Here is a 17522-nt window from a genome sequence, read left to right on the forward strand (position 1 = left end):
GGTTCAGTGTCCCTTTAACAGGTAATACTTTACAATAGTTATGCTACTTTCAACTGTAAATTATTTTCAGATGTAAAATGTATTTTTTCTTTTAATAAATGTCCTATTCTAAGGAATTTTACTATGCTGAAGTCACCTCCCATTGTTAAAAAAAAAAAGGATTGGAATGACAAGCTATTTAGTCACTGAAATTCAATTCTCTTTATGTGGTTCAGAAACTGCTATCCAGCTCATTCTACATTATACAGTGGCAGTTATTGCTTCCAGTTTATTCTGCACTGCAAATAGTTTCTTCAAGAAAAAAATGGAAAACGAAAAGCATTTAAAAGAAGGTTGCCTTCATGATGTAAGTTAAATATCAATCCTGTAACAAATATGATATTTAAATATGTAATGTAGTGTTAATAAAATTAAAAATGTTAATTATCTTTTTTTTTTTATGTTATTATTAAGGTGGAGCTATCTAAGCCAAAAAGTGGAAATTTTAAAAGATGCAAGATGTTGGCAATAATTGTGTGTCTACTTATGACAATATCAATTATTCTGCTGTTATTTACTTTGAAGAATCTAAGACACCAGAAACCTGAAAAGGTAGGGAATAGTTTCTGGTATATTCTAGTGCAACACATATTGTCATTTATATAATATATTGTTTTAATTAATAAAATAAAATAAATAAACTATGTAATAAGTACTTTTTGCAAAAAATGTGAAACACTCTAAAATAGCTTATACTCAAATTTAAAAGCATTTTTTATTTTTAAAATATGCCCCAATTACAATCCATCAAAAAAGTAAAGAAAAATGGTAAATGTACATACAATATGGTTAGTGGTTGCACAGTTAATCATTTTTTCCCCTTCTTTTTTGTTTAGCTTTACTTAATCTATTTAAGTTTTAAAGATACCAGCACAAATATGATCACAATTCTTTACTATAATTTTATAATAAAGCACTTTTTATATATAAATAAAAGTCTGTTAATGATGCATAATAATGGAATTCTGGTAGATCTGTGATAATCACTTCATTTGAAAGAGAGAGAGAGAGAGTGATAAATCATGTATTAAATGGCAATATATATATATATATATATATTTTATATATATATATATATATATATATATATATATATATATATATATATATATATATATAGTTATCACACATTAAAGTACTCACTGGACTTTAGTCAAATCATAAGATATGAATTATATCATATAATTTGACTAAAGTCCAGTGAGTGCTTTAATGTGCATTAACTATATTAATATTGTTGCAGTAAGCTGAGTGAGAGTGCATCCTTTTGGGGGATATATATATATGATCATGTATTGTGTTTCCTTTACTTTCAATATTTTTTATTTATTCCTATAAATAATCCATAACAGATTAATAATATAATTATCTTTTAAACAAAGAGAGTGATAGAATGATACATAAATCAGAATTTTAGTCATGGAAGAAAAAAAGTGAATAAAGGTGGGCTTCGTTTTGCACCAGTGACAATGTAAAGAATATCATATAGTTAAAAAATAAAATATTAAAATATTATATAATAACATTTAAATTATATGAAAGAATATGATTATTCATTCAATAACATTGTCTGGAAGTTCTTAACATACATTTAATAATTACAGGAATATTAAACACCTAGGATTAGAACATAATTCAGTTATAAACTGAACTGGTAGTAACTACAAACTAATTAAAATACATGATCATATTTCTTATTACTACTAGTTGACATAGATAACTAATTTGTCACTTACTTTGTAAAGTTTTGTATTTAACTTTTTTGAATTCTAAACATCTATGTAAAAATTAACTCTCTGGTTTGAAAAGTTTTTGAAGCCATTGAGCATTTTTTTTTATATGTGCCTAAAATATCTGCTGCTCCTAATAAACCAATTTTCTGTAGGCATTTAAACTTACTACTAACATAATATTTGAGAACCACCAAGTGATTTTACAGATATTCAGTTGTCCTGCCAGGATCATATGGAAAAACACTTCTTGTGCCACGTAACAGAAGGAGGTTAATATAATTTTCACCAATATTTATACTATTCAATTTTTATATTAAAATAAGGCATTGCTTTGAATTTTTGTTAGGAATTGATTTACATACACACACACACACACACACACACATATATATATATATATATATATATATACATATACACACATACACACACACTTTTATATATATATATATATATATATACATACTGTATATAAAAAGATGCACACATACATACACATATTGATTGATATACAACATGTCATTTAAAACTATTTCTTATATTTACATCTGGCATTGATTATACTCCTTGCCTCTTGTGATTTTCTTAGACAGTCCTAATGTGGGGTCATATTGCTACTATACTGATGACGGAGCTCTAGGGGCCCCAGTGAAGACTACTGATTTTTTCCATTAGGGTCTGGCAGGTGCACAGGCTTCTCAAAAAGACAGACTCCACAAAATCACTATGCCAAGCTCAGCTAAAGTTCCAAAACTTGCTTCTTATATTGTATTTCCACAAATACTCTGTCACTCGCAAGCTAATCACAGGGATGAAAATGATTAAGTCGTTTTCTAAAAGCGGTCTGAGACTACTGGAGCACTTTCCCTACTGAAGTCTTAACATTCCATCCAGACCCACTGGTATGGACCAATATATATTAACTCTAGAGAGTCCAGGTTGTTATGGCTAAGCTATTAGTACTTTGTTCAAAAGGAAAATTTAAAAAATGAAAGAGACAGTATACTCTAATTTGCATATTTATTTATATATACTGCAGACTGATGTAAGCATAGTTATAAGAGATAGATATTAGACATATAGATAACTTATTTTGGGCCAGTTTACAAGTGGAGCGTATTTAACGCTCCCCCTCGAAGTTAGCTTTTTCCCTGTTTCCCTGGCGCACTAACCCGATGTGCGTAAAAAAACGAAAACAGTATTGTGCATGCCATAACCTATTCACTCATAGAAGTCAGTGGAGAAAAAAGTGGAAAAAAATCACCCAGCTTGCATCACAGACCTGATCAGATATTCTCATGTGCACTAGCCTTACATAAAAATATGAATATTTCACATTCCAATGTTCTTCACGTAGAAGAATATTTTCTATTTCTCTCTCTATTTCTCTCTCTATTTCTCTCTCTCTCTTATATATATATATATATATATATATATATATATATATGATTTTTTTTTGGTACAATATATATTTATACCTATTTATATACTTACTATAACTAAATAGTTAAAAACTTTATTAAAAATGAATATTGCAATATGATTTTACATGTTTTCATCTACTTAACTGCAAAGGTGCTCGAATGCACATATAAATATATATATATGTGTGTGTGTGTACATATGTATTTATGTGTTTATATGTCTGTAAATACATATGTACACATATATAGATACTGTATATAAATAAATATATATATATATATATATATATATATATATATATATAAATATCTCCACGGAAAAGATTGCACTCTCAGGACTTTTTCAATAAGTAGTCAATATACTTTAATGAAACGTTTTCGGGGATCTTGTCCCCTTCGTCAGGAATCCCCGAAAACGTTTCATTAAAGTATTTTGACTACTTATTAAAATAGTCCTGAGAGTGCAATCTTTTCCGTGGATATTGCCTTATATCATTGCACCCAGGCAGCTGACGGTTGGTGGGTCGTACTGCAGATTTATATATATATACTGTATATACAGTATATATATATACACACACACATCTCCATATTTATACATGTATATGTATGTATCTCATTGCTAAAGCCCTTTGCCTGCTTTTTTTTTTGGCATCTCATATCTTTTGAGAACTTATAACGTTTTTGTGCAATATTTTTTTTAAATAATTTTATCAGATAGTGTAAATATGAGTGTAACTGTCCTTTTTAATGTATTTTTTTATGTTTTGTGACACTTTTTTGTTTCACGAAACAATTAACCTAAGCTCTGAGGACGTGGTAATCATTCTAGCATAAATCGCGATTGCACTCAAGCGATCGTGTTTACTTTTAACTTGTAATATGAGCGGAAAAACCCATTGCACGCAAACACCCACAATATATCCCTTATCGCTTGCGAGTAACTGTTAGCGATCCATTCATAATCTGGCCCTTTGTGTTTTATTGTACCTTTTTTTTTCCATCTCTTCCTGAAAAAGAGACATTGGAGAGATAGAAGTAGATATTAGTGAATCTAGAGACTCAGTGCTAACATTTCTTAAATTGGTTTGGTGTATTCCTTCCTCAGGGTCTATCAGTGATATTGTAATCACTTCTAATTGTACATAGCAAACTCTTGAAACCTGGCCAGGTGAGAATATTTGGAGTTGAGATATACTTCTATATTTGTCTGCAGTGAGAACAGATGGAAGCCACTTTAGCACAGTGGTTTTCACTGGGAAAAAAAACAAACAAACAAAAAGATCCTTTTAGTTTCACCACTACTACTGCAAACAAATCTTATTTTCTCTGCATTTATTTATTTATTTTGAGTGGTTTCTGTTTTGTGGCCACTCAGTGAATTCAGGTATTGAGGCCTATTTATCAAAAAGTCTGTCGGACCTGAACCGACAGTGCGGATCAGGTCTGACAGACCTCGCTGAATGTGGAGAGCAATACGCTCTCCACATTCAGCATTACACAAACAGCTCTTGTGAGCCCCTGCAGGCTCGTGGCCAATCGGCCACCAGCACTGGGATGTCAATCAACCCAATCGTACTCGATTGGGTTGAATTGTGGTGATCTCTGTCCGCCTCATCAGAGCTTTAGACCGCTGCTTCAGACTCGCCAGAAACACGGCCCTCAAGCTCCATTCAGAGCTTGATAAATGGGCCTCAGTATGTCAATTAACTTAATAAATGTTATTGACAAATAGTTGTTATATTATCCAGTTATGAGACTTTACTCCAGAATGTATTCTTATATCAATATTCAGTAAAACTTTAGGCATTCTCAAAATAAATTACATGCCATTTTTGATCACATTTACAAACCTCCCATTTCCCCATGGGCATTCTGGGACTGGGAGGTGACAGGGGCTTGTGGGCGGCAGCACATAAGTGTTTTGTGTGTGGAGCTACAACCAGAGGGACAGGGCCATGGGTATTATGTGGGCAGAGTTGGGAAGAGAAGGTAGAGAAAAAACATGGGCAGAGAAAAGGACATTTGCTTTGAAAGGTAAACAACGGGAGGGATAGTGGGGTGGAACTTCCAACCTATGACAATCCTGCAATATGTAGAAAGGTTGTGTCCTCTGCATATATGAATTAATTTCTTAAAGGGACATAAAAACCCCCAAAATTATTTCATGATTCAGATAGAGAATACAATTTTAAACAAGACTCCAATTTACTTCTAATATTTAATTTGCTTAATTCTTCAGATATCCATTGTTGAAGAAATAGCAATTCACATGGGTGAACCAATCACACAAGGCATCTATTTGCAACCACCAATCAGCGGCTACTGAGTCTATTTAGATATTCTTTTCAGCTAAGGATATCAAGACAATGAAGCAAATTATATAATAGAAGTACATTTGAAAGTTGTTTAAATTTGCATGCTCTTTCTAAGTCATGGAAAAAAATAATTTGGGTTTCATGTACCTTTAATATCTGCCATTTATTATTCTATTAGATTTCAAGCTGTATATTAATTCAGCTGGTTTTCTTATTGATCAGAATGGTACAGGAAATGAATATGGGAACAAACACCCAAGCTGCTATTTGTTTTCAGAGGCAATTCAAAATAATTTGAAGGGAAAGGTGGGGAGGTTAATGTGGTCCTCTTAACATTTTAATTAGAGAAACAGTTTAATAGTATACATTTAAAGTGCATGAAACTAATGGAAGTATTCCAAATTAATCTTGTACATTACTTGAGATAGTAAGTAAGCGCTCCAACAGCTAACACAGATTGATTGGGTTGAAAGAGCAATTTTAGTGTTTACCCTAATCTAAGAGTTTTACCTTTGACTAATAACATACTTTCAGCAGCTTATTGTGTATGGAAAATGAATTGTAAAGAGATAATATGATTTCCACATAGATTCAGTATACTGTTGATCAGTAACTACTTCTGAATAGAAAACGGAAACTCAGCCATTACTATTGAGAGCAGAAAACCTGAGCCAACACTTTATTTTAGAACTTACACTGTGGAATACTTGATTAATAGTAAGTCAGGCAATTATAATAATAACGGATGCAATTTCTCTGCTCCAGTGATTTTATGCAATTGTGTTTTTCCGTTTTTAAATTTGACATTTTAATAAACGTTATAATTTAATTAGTATCGCACACACCACCCTATATTTGCACAAGTAAAATAATAAAGAGTGCTTTAATGTGTATCCGTTGGCCAGTCTTATGACAGAGTATAAGTCAAACCAACTTGGATCCAGGCCTATATAAGAAAAAAAAAAATGCACACAAAGAGTTAGCACTTTAACCCCTTAACTGCCAGGGGCTAGAGTCCAGACAGGTTTTCATACATTTGCAATGTACTGTATGTATATATTTGCAAAATGACAAGGGGCTGCACAATTGTGTTTTTTTCTTGATAGAACTAAAAAATATACTATATATATATATATATATATATATATATATATATATATATATATATATATATATATATATATACACACACTAGGTGATAAGCCTGCCCAATGGGAAGTCTATGTTTAAAAAATACAAACCCCAAAGCTAAAGTTACAAAAAATAAAGAAGTAAAATTACAGAAAAAAAATAAACAAAGTTATCCAAACTAAAAAATGTAAAATTACAGAAAAAAATAAACAAAGCTATCCAAACTAAAACTAATACCCCTATAAAATAAAAATTCCCTCCAAAATAAAAACACCCCCTAATCTAATACTAAACTACCAATAGCCCTTAAAAGGGATTTTGTAGGACATTGCCCTAAGTTAAACAGCTCTTTTACTTAAAAAAAATATACCCCCTAACAGTAAAAACCCCTCCAAACCAACCCCCGCAAAATAAAAAAAACTAACACTCAAACAACCTTAGCTATCCATTGCCCCTAAAGAGGCATTTGTATGGGCAGTGCTCTTAATAGGGCATTCAGCTCTTTTACTGCCCTTAAAAGGGCAATCACCTCTTTTACAGCCCATTAAATCCCTAATCATAAAAATAAAAAAATAAAAAGAATTCCTAAGACCAAGCCCCAAATAGGTACTCACAGTTCCTGAAATCCGGCAGTGAAGGTCTTCTTCCAGGCGGCTCCATCATCTTCTATCTTCATCTGGAGAGAAGGCAGCGTGGAGCGGAGGTGTGGATCGGTCTTCCCAGATGCGCGGATCCAGAGTGGCAGTTAATAGTTTAATTCCATGGAAGCATTGCGCACTTCCATAGGTTCAAAGGGGAACGCAGCAAAGGGGGTAAGTCGTGCAGCGTTGGTCAGCAAATGTTACAGTGAGGGGAAAAAACATAATTTATGCTTACCTGATAAATTTATTTCTCCTGTGGTGTATCCAGTCCATGGATCATCCATTACTTGTGGGATATTCTCCTTCCCAACAGGAAGCTGCAAGAGGATCACCCACAGCAGAGCTGTCTACATAGCTCCTACCCTAACTGCCACTACCAGTCATTCGACCGAAGACAAGCAAGAGAAAGGAGAAACTATAGGGTGCAGTGGTGAGTGTAGTTTAAAAATAAAAAAACACCTGCCTTAAAATGACAGGGCGGGCCGTGGACTGGATACACCACAAGAGAAATAAATTTATCAGGTAAGCATAAATTATGTTTTCTCTTGTAAGGTGTATTCAGTCCACGAATCATCCATTACTTGTGGGATACCAATACCAAAGCTATAGGACACGGATGAAGGGAGGGACAAGGCAGGCGCTTAAATGGAAGGCACCACTGCCTGCAAGACCTTTCTCCCAAAAATAGCCTCCGAAGAAGCAAAAGTATAAAATTTTAAAAACCCATGTGGAAGCTACCGCTCTAGTAGAATGAGCTGTAATCCTTTCAGGAGGCTGCTGGCCAGCAGTCTCATAAGTTAAGCGTATTATACTCCTTAGCCAAAAGAAAGAGAGGTTGCCGAAGCCTTTTGGCCTCTCCTCTGTCCAGAGTAGACAACAAACAATGCAGATCTTTGACGAAAATCTTTAGTAGCTTGTAAATAAAACTCTAAAGCACGAACCACGTCAAGATTGTGTAAAAGACGTTCTTTCTTTGAAGAAGGATTAGGACACAGTGATGGTACAACAATCTCCTGATTGATATTTTTATTAGATACCACCTTAGGTAAAAAAACAGGTTTGGTACGTAACACTACCTTATCTGCATGAAAAATGAGATAAGGGGAATCACATTGTAAAGCAGATAACTCCGAAACTCTTCAAGCCGAGGAGATAGCTACTAAAAACAGAACCTTCCAGGATAAGAGCTTAATATCTATGGAATGCAAAGGTTCAAACGGAACCCCTTGAAGAACCTTAAGAACTAAATTTAAACTCCAAGGCGGAGCAACAGGTTTAAACACAGGCTTGATTCTGACTAAAGCCTGACAAAACGCCTGCACGTCTGGAACCTCAGCCAGATGTTTGTGCAAAAGAATAGACAGAGCAGAAATCTGTCCTTTTAAGGAACTAGCTGACAAACCCTTCTCCAATCCTTCTTGGAGAAAAGATAATATCCTAGGAATCCTGACCTTACTCCATGAGTAACCCTTGGATTCACACCAATGAAGATATTTACACCATATCATGATAGATTTTCCTGGTGACAGGCTTTCGCGCCTGTATTAAGGTATCAATGACCGACTCGGAGGAACCACGCTTTGATAAAATCAAGCGATCAATCTCCAAGCAGTCAGCCGCAGAGAAATTAGATTTGGATGGTTGAAAGGACCCTGAAGTAGAAGGTCCTGCCTCAGAGGCAGAGTCCATGGTGGAAAGGATGACATGTCCACCAGATCTGCATACCAAGTCCTGCGTGGCCACGCAGGTGCTATCAAAATTACTGATGCTCTCTCCTGTTTGATCTTGGCAATCAGACGAGGGAGCAGAGGAAACGATGGAAACACATAAGCCAGGTTGAAGGACCAAGGCGCTGCTAGAGCATCTATCAGTGCTGCCTTGGGATCCCTGGACCTGGATCCGTAACAAGGAAGCTTGGCGTTCTGGCGAGACGCCAGTTCTGGTTTGCCCCTACGTTGAATCAACTCTGCAAACACCTCCGGATGGTGCTCCCACTCCCCCGGATGAAAAGTCTGATGACTTAGAAAATCTGCCTCCCAGTTCTCTACTCCTGGGATATGGATAGCTGATAGATGGCAAGAGTGAATCTCTGCTCATTGAATTATCTTTGAAACCTCCAACATCACTAGGGAACTCCTTGTTCCCCCTTGATGGTTGATGTAAGCTACAGTCGTGATGTTGTCCGACTGAAATCTGATGAACCTCACTGCCGCTAGCTGAGGCCAAGCCTGAAGAGCATTGAATATCGCTCTTAGTTCCAGAATGTTTATTGGAAGGAGTGTCTCCTCCTGAGTCCACAACCCCTGAGCCTTCAGAGAGTTCCAGACTGCACCCCAGCCCAGAAGGCTGGTATCTGTTGTTACTATTGTCCAATCTGGCCTGCAGAAGGTCATACCTTTGGACAGATGGACTCGAGATAGCCACCAGAGAAGAGAATCCCTGGTCTCTTGATCCAGATTTAGTAGAGGGGACAAATCTGTGTAATCCCCATTCCACTGACTGAGCATGCAGAGTTGCAGCGGTCTGAGATGTAGGCGGGCAAACGGAACTATGTCCATTGCCGCTACCATTAAGCTGATTACTTCCATACACTGAGCCACCGAAGGGCGAGAAGTATAATAAAGAAGACTGCAGGAATTTAGAAGTTTTGACAACCTGTCCTCTGTCAGGTAAATCCTCATTTCTACAGAATCTATCAGAGTTCCCAGGAAGGAAACTCTTGTGAGAGGGGATAGAGAACTCTTCTTTTCGTTCACTTTCCACCCATGAGACCTCAGGAATGCCAGAACAATGTCCGTATGGGACTTGGCAATTTGGAAATTTGACGCCTGTATCAGAATGTCGTCTAAGTAAGGGGCTACTGCTATGCCCCGCGGCCTTATGACCGCCAGAAGTGACCCCAGAACCTTCGTAAAGATTCTTGGTGTCGTAGCTAATCCAAAGGGAAGAGCCACAAACTGGTAATGCCTGTCTAGGAAGGCGAACCTGAGAAACCGATGATGATCTTTGTGTATCGGAATGTGAAGATAAGCATCCTTTAAGTCCATGGTAGTCATGTATTGTCCCTCCTGGATCATAGGTAGGATGGCTCGAATAGTCTCCATCTTGAAAGATGGGACCCTGAGAAATTTGTTTAGGATCTTGAGATCTAAGATTGGTCTGAAGGTTCCCTCTTTCTTGGGAACCACAAAGAGATTTGAATAGAAGCCTTGCCCCTGCTCCTCCTTTGGAACTGGGTGGATCACTCCCATAACTAGGAGGTCTTGAACACAATGTAAGAATGCCTCTCTCTTTATCTGGTCTGCAGATAATTGTGAGAGGTGAAATCTTCCTTTTGGGGAAGAAGCTTTGAAGTCCAGAAGATATCCCTGGGACACAATTTCCAACGCCCAGGGATCCTGGACATCTTTTGCCCAAGCCTGGGCGAAGAGAGAAAGTCTGCCCCCTACTAGATCCGTTACCGGATCGGGGGCTGATCTTTCATGCTGTCTGAGAGGCAGCAGCAGGCTTCTTGGCCTGCTAACCTTTGTTCCAGGCCTGGTTAGGTCTCCAGACCGGCTTGGACTGGGCAAAATTTCCCTCTTGTTTTGATGCCGCGCTCGTCTTAAAGTTTCGAAAGGCACGAAAATTAGTTTGTTTGGTCCTTAATTTATTAGACCTATCCTGAGGAAGGGCATGACCTTTTCCTCCAGTAATATCAGAAATGATCTCCTTCAGTCCAGGCCCGAATAGGGTCTGCCCCTTGAAGGGAATGTTGAGAAGCTTAGACTTTGAAGTAATGTCAGCTGACCAGGATTTAAGCCATAGCGCCCTACGCGCCTGTATAGCAAAACCTGAGTTCTTAGCCGTTAGTTTGGTTAAATGAACAACTGCGTCAGAAACAAATGAATTGGCTAGCTTAAGCGCTTTAAGCTTGTCAAGTATATCATCCAATGGAGTTTCTACCTGTAAGGCCTCTTCCAGAGACTCAAACCAGAAGGCCGCAGCAGCAGTGACCGGGGCAATGCATGCAAGAGGCTGGAGAATAAAACCTTGTTGAATAAATATTTTCTTAAGGTAACCCTCTAACTTTTTATCCATTGGATCTAGGAAAGCACAACTGTCCTTGACGGGAATAGTTGTACGCTTAGCTAGGGTAGAAACTGCTCCCTCCACCTTAGGGACCGTTTGCCATAAGTCCCGTGTAGCGGCATCTATTGGAAACATTTTCTTAAAAATAGGAGAGGGGGAGAGAACGATACACCTGGTCTATCCCATTCCTTAGTAATAATTTCTGAAAACCTTTTAGGTATTGGAAAAACATCAGTGTAAACAGGCACTACATAGTATTTATCCAATATACACAATTTCTCTGGCACTATAATGGTGTCACAGTCATCCAGAGTAGCTAAAACCTCCCTGAGCAACACACGGAGGTGTTCAAGCTTAAATTTAAATGTAGACATATCAGAATCAGTTTGAAGCATCTTCCCTGAGTCAGAAAAATCACCCACAGAAAGAAGCTCTCCTGCCTCAGCTTCTGCATATTGTGAGGGGATATCAGACATAGCTACTAAAGCGTCAGAGAGCTCTGTAACCCTGGTAGTTTGGACAATACCGCTGTAAGGGTATGATCCATAACTGCCGCCATGTCTTGTAAAGTAAACTCCATGGGCGCGCTAGATGTACTTGGCGCCAGTTGAGCGGGAGTCCCTTGAGCGGGAGTCAAAGGTTCTGACACGTGGGGTGAGTTAGTCGGCATAAATTCCCACTTGTTAATTTCCTCTGTTGATAAATCTTTTAAAGACAGAATATGATCTTTATAACAAAGTAAAATCAGTACTTTTGGTACACATTCTAAGAGGGGGTTCCACAATGGCTTCTAAACATAATGAACAAGGAGTTTCCTCTACGTCAGACATGTTTAAACAGACTAGCAATGAGACCAGCAAGCTTGGAAAACACTTTGATAAATGTAAACAAGCAAAAAATAAAAACGGTACTGTGCCTTTAAGAGAAACAAATTTTGTCAGAAATTGAAAAACAGTGATAAAAAGCAGTAAATCTTACAAAATTTTTACAGTGTGTATAATAGACTAACAGAGCATTGCACCCACTTGCAAATGGATGATTAACCCCTTAGTTTCAAAACCGGATTAAAAAAAAAACATATAAAACGTTTTTTAACAGTCACAACAAACTGCCACAGCTCTGCTGTGGCCCTACCTGCACATACAATGACTTTTGAAGGCACAAAAACCCTTTGTAGAGGTCCTAAGTGTTCAGGGGACTCCTTCAGGGAAGCTGGAAGTCTCAAGCTGCAAAAACTACTGCACGATTTAGGCCTGAAATTAGGCCCCTCCCAACCTGTACTCACAGTGAGAGGGCCATAAAAAACTATCCCTAGGCAAAATCTAGCCAGCCATGTGGAAAAAACTGGGCCCCAATAAAGTTTTATCACCAATATGTAGAAAAAAACGTTTAAACACAGCAAACGTTATCTTATTTTCAGTAATGTGAGAAAGTAATAAGAATATTACCTTTTACAGCAAGCATGATACTAGTCATTATTAAATCACTGTAATCAGGCTTACCTTAAATAAATCCGGTATTAACAGCATTTTCTAGCATATTCATTTCTCTAGAAAAATTTAAACTGCACATACCTCATAGCAGGAGACCCTGCACGTCATTCCCCCAGCTGAAGTTACCTCATCTCTTCAGTTATGTGTGAGAACAGCAATGGATCTTAGTTACAACCTGCTAAAATCATCAAAAACCACAGGCAGACTCTTCATCAACTTTCTGCCTGAGGCTAAAATAGTACAACTTCGGTACCATTTGAAAATAATAAACTTTTGATTGAAGATAAACTACATAAATTTACCACATCTCTCTAGCTACTTCCTATCTTGTCGAGAGCTGCAAGAGAATGACTGGGAGTGGCAGTTAGGGGAGGAGCTATATAGACAGCTCTGCTGTGGGTGATCCTCTTGCAGCTTCCTGTTGGGAAGGAGAATATCCCACAAGTAATGGATGATCCGTGGACTGGATACACCTTACAAGAGAAATTATTTGATCCCCTGCTGATTTTGTATGTTTGCCCACTGACAAATAAATGATCAGTCTATAATTTTAATGGTAGGTTTATTTGAACAGTGAGAGACAGAATAAAAAAAAATACAGAAAAACACATTTCAAAAAAGTTATCAATTATCATTTTAATGAGTGAAATAAGAATTAGTTTTTATTGACCCATTGTTGTAACATGCAGCAGTTATGACAGATAAAGTTGCTGTAGTGCTAGTCTCTTACAGTAGATATATTGGGGCATATTTATGATTGTGCGAGCGGACATGATCCGATATAGCAGCATGCGCTCTCTGCATTTTTTATTGCACCAGCAGTTATTGTGAACTGCTGGTGCAATGCCGCTAGCAGGGGTATCAATAAACCCAATCGTATTCGATTGGGTTGATTTCTGTCAATTTTTGTCCGCAGCCTCAGAGCAGGTGGACAGGTTATTGAGCAGCGGTCTTTAGACCGCTGCTTCATAACTTCTGTTTCCGGCGAGCCTTCAGGCTCGCTGGAAACACAGGGCAACAAGCTCCATACGGAGCTTGATAGATATGCCCCTTAGTCCTATTTTAGTAGCCCATGACTTCATCTCATCTTACATATTATTTTCTTGAGATGCATCATCAAGCACCCCACAATGTGTGAGAATTTAGTCTGCTGTGTAGTAATATTCTACAGTGATGTTACAGATAATTAGCTCTTTTGCAAAATCTGTAATGTTGCCCTGATATGGAGAAAGTAAATTGCATTTTCCACAAAGAATGTGATCAAGGTATTTCCAGAAATTGTTCTTACTGCTGAAATATACAGAACCACAAAGTAAGATACACTATATGATCAAAGGTATGTGGACAGTCAGTCTGTGAAGTTTCTGCCCCCAACAAAACTAAAAGAGTGACTGTCAAGTGCTGAAGAGCGTAGCGCCCCCAAAAATTGAATCACTCACTACAGAGTTCCAGACTGCCTCTGGAAGCAATGTCAGCGCAAGAATTGAGCATCAAGGGCTTCCATTGTCAATCAGCTGCACACAAGCGTCACATCAACATGCTCAATGCTAAGCATTAGCTAGACTGGTAGAAGAGGCATAATGGTCTATGGTTGTTTTTCAGGGATTGAGCTAGGCCCCTTAGTTCCAGTGAAGGGTCATATTAATGTTGCAGTATACAAAAATATTTTAGATAATTGGGTGCTTCCAACTTTGGGGCAACAGTTTGGGGAAGGCTCTTTCCTGTACAAGCATGACTGTGCTCATGTGCACAAAGTGAGGTTCATGAAATCAAGGATTGATGAATCTGGTATGGAGCAACTTGAGTGCACAGAGCCCTGACCTCAACCCTATTGAATACCATTAGGATGAATTAGAATGCCAATTGCAAACCACATCTTCTTGTCCAACATCAGTGCCTGGTCTCACAAATGCACTTTAAGCTGAATAGGCAAAAATTCCTAAAGACACACTCCAAAATCTTGTGGAAAGCCCGGGAATCAGCCCATCATGGATCTATATCCAGATCTATTGCTGGTATTCAGACCTCCTCCACTACTGCAATGTTGTTTGAGTTATTTGTCTAAAAGCATTATCCCAATCCTCTGTGCTTGTTTCCAGGAGACGTTGCTGGTTTTGGATTTTGGCAGCAGACAGTTTATACCTCACAATGAATAAACCAATATTAATATTATTACCATAATAAACTGAATGTTTCTCTACTGCAAAAACAGATGTGTCCTTTATAATCGTCACATGTAACAAAAGTTGCAGAATTCTTCCAGTAATCCAATATTCTCTGCACACACAATCCCATAGACATATGGAACTATTGGATTATGATCTGAAGCTGAGCTAATCTTAGAATGTCACAATTGCTTATATTCTGTTGTTGCCAAGTGTCAGGATACTGTTCACTGAATTAAAACATTTTACCCAAAAGTTCTAACTTCTCTCTCACCATTCCATCTCTTTCATAGTGAAAATAAAAATCAAAAATATTATATTAAAGTTATTTATTTAGTTACTTTTAAATTAACCCATATTTCACCCCTTTCACAATTAAACCTCTCCCTGTTCCCAAGGAGTTTATACTTGTCCCTCAGTTATACTTGACTGATCAACACCTTCTGCCTCATCCAATGGTTCTTACACCTAGACAACCCATTCCTCCCTGACAATGTCACTGCCAAGAAATGTATTACTAGATATATACACACACACCAGTGGCGTATTTAGGTTTTGTGCTGCCCTAGGCATTCAAAATTCTGCTGCCCCCCACCCCCCCCCTACCCCCCTAGGTTTTAGGCTGTTTTTCAGCCACAAAAAAGTATGCACTGTGCACCACATTTTAAACACAGCACTTGCTCAGAGAGCCTAAGGTGCCGAATTATCATTGTGCGAGCGGACATGATCTGATATTGCGGATCATGTTCGCTGCACATCGATAAATACCGACAGCATACGCTCTCAGCATTTATCATTGCACCAACAGTTCTGGTGAACTGCTGGTGCAATACCGCCCTCTGCAGATTCGCGGCCAATCGGCCACTAGCAGGGGGTGTCAATTAACTCGATCGTATTGGATCGGGTTGATTTCTGTCCACTGCCTCAGAGCAAGCAGACAGGTTATGGAGCAGCGGTCTTTAGACCGCTGCTTCATAACTTGTGTTTCTGGCGCCTGAAGACTCGCCAGAAACACGGGGCATCAAGCTCCATACGGAGCTTGATAAATATGCCCCTAAGACTCAATTTGTTAATTGCTGACATGATACAAGCCGCACTCTGAGCAGGTGCAGCATTTAAATTGCTGGTGCACTGAGTTTATCTAGCTATGTATCACATGCACATGCAGAGAAAAATGTTAACAGTAAAACAGCGAAAACTTTTACTAGAAGCATTTTTGCCGATACATGTATATTGCAAATATGTTTTTAACTCAAATATGTAATTCATCTATGTACATTTAAATTTTGACCGGAATGTCCCTATAACTTATAAAACAGTCAGGTATGTCAGGAATGTATGAGTGATTAAGTTGTGTTTGGTTTGTGTTCAAAACGCACATTTCTATGAGAGTGATATAGTAACAATCTTAAAAGTTTCAGTAATTTGCAATATAGACCAAAGGATTTTTTTTCTTTTTTAGGGTAATTGGACTGTCAGGGCAAACGAGCCATACCTAATCTAGATCCATAATAAGGAGATTAACTCACGCCATTACAACATTATATCAATATCTCTCTTTAGTGTGAAAATTAAAACACACAGTGGTTATTATACCTTCCAAACCGCAGCACGCTATTACCCACAATTCACAACCCAGATACTGATCCCTCTCACGAACTCAAGATATAGCTATTGATACATACCAAATATTATTTCCCTACCTACTGCTTTAAAGGGACACTGAACCCAATTTTTTTCTTTTGTGATTCAGATAGAGCGTGCAATTTTAAGCAACTTTCTAATTTACTCCTATTATTAATTTTTCTTCGTTCTCTTGCTATCTTTAAAAAAAAAAAAGAATGCATCTGAGCTTTTTTTTGGGTTCAGAACTCTGGATAGCGCTTTTTTATTGGTGGATGAAATTATCCACCAATCAGCATGGACAACCCAGGTTGTTCACCAAAAATGGGCCGGCATCTAAACTTACATTCTTCCATTTCAAATAAAGATACCAAGAGAATGAAGAAAATTTGATAATAGGAGTAAATTAGAAAGTTGCTTAAAATGTCATGCTCTATCTGAATGACAAAAGAAAAAATTTGGGTTCAGTGTCCCTTTAAGTAAGTCAGTACCCATTCTAGGATTATGTGCATTTGCGTTTGTGTCTTTGTGTCCTAATTTTATTCAATAAAGTGGGACCTTGAATTTTTTAAATTCTATTCACCCTATTTTAATATAATTTTGTATACACTAGTATATCCCATTATTTCTTAAGGGGCCAGCACTCTTTTTCTTGTTGTTTGCTTTTGCAACTAGTATTGTGAGTCTCCTTAGTGCTCTCTCCCATCTACAGGTGCATAAAGTGATTGCAAATAATATTTGCGCCTGTAGTATAATTATCTGAAGTTGATTTTTCCTTACTAAATCTCTGGCTTAGACTTGTTTCTTAATCTAATGCCGCCCTCCTCCTCTGCTATTTTATTGCCTACAGGCGACACAGTATACACACACAAGTGTGTGTGTAA

At 37.5% G+C, this 17522-nt stretch overlaps 1 protein-coding gene across 1 annotated transcript in view; it reads left to right on the forward strand.

Moving 5' to 3' along the window:
• The first annotated feature begins 215 nt into the window (after positions 1 to 215).
• The window catches only part of TNMD (tenomodulin), a 195507-nt gene continuing 178200 nt past the window's right edge, over positions 216 to 17522 (forward strand). Inside the window, exons 1-2 of the mRNA XM_053699399.1 lie at positions 216 to 346; positions 454 to 591. Of these exons, the coding sequence (XP_053555374.1) occupies positions 305 to 346; positions 454 to 591 (180 nt within the window). The 5' untranslated portion in view covers positions 216 to 304. The remainder of the gene's footprint in view (positions 347 to 453; positions 592 to 17522) is intronic.

Source organism: Bombina bombina, chromosome 1, assembly GCF_027579735.1.
Source record: "Bombina bombina isolate aBomBom1 chromosome 1, aBomBom1.pri, whole genome shotgun sequence".
Lineage (NCBI taxonomy): Eukaryota > Metazoa > Chordata > Amphibia > Anura > Bombinatoridae > Bombina > Bombina bombina.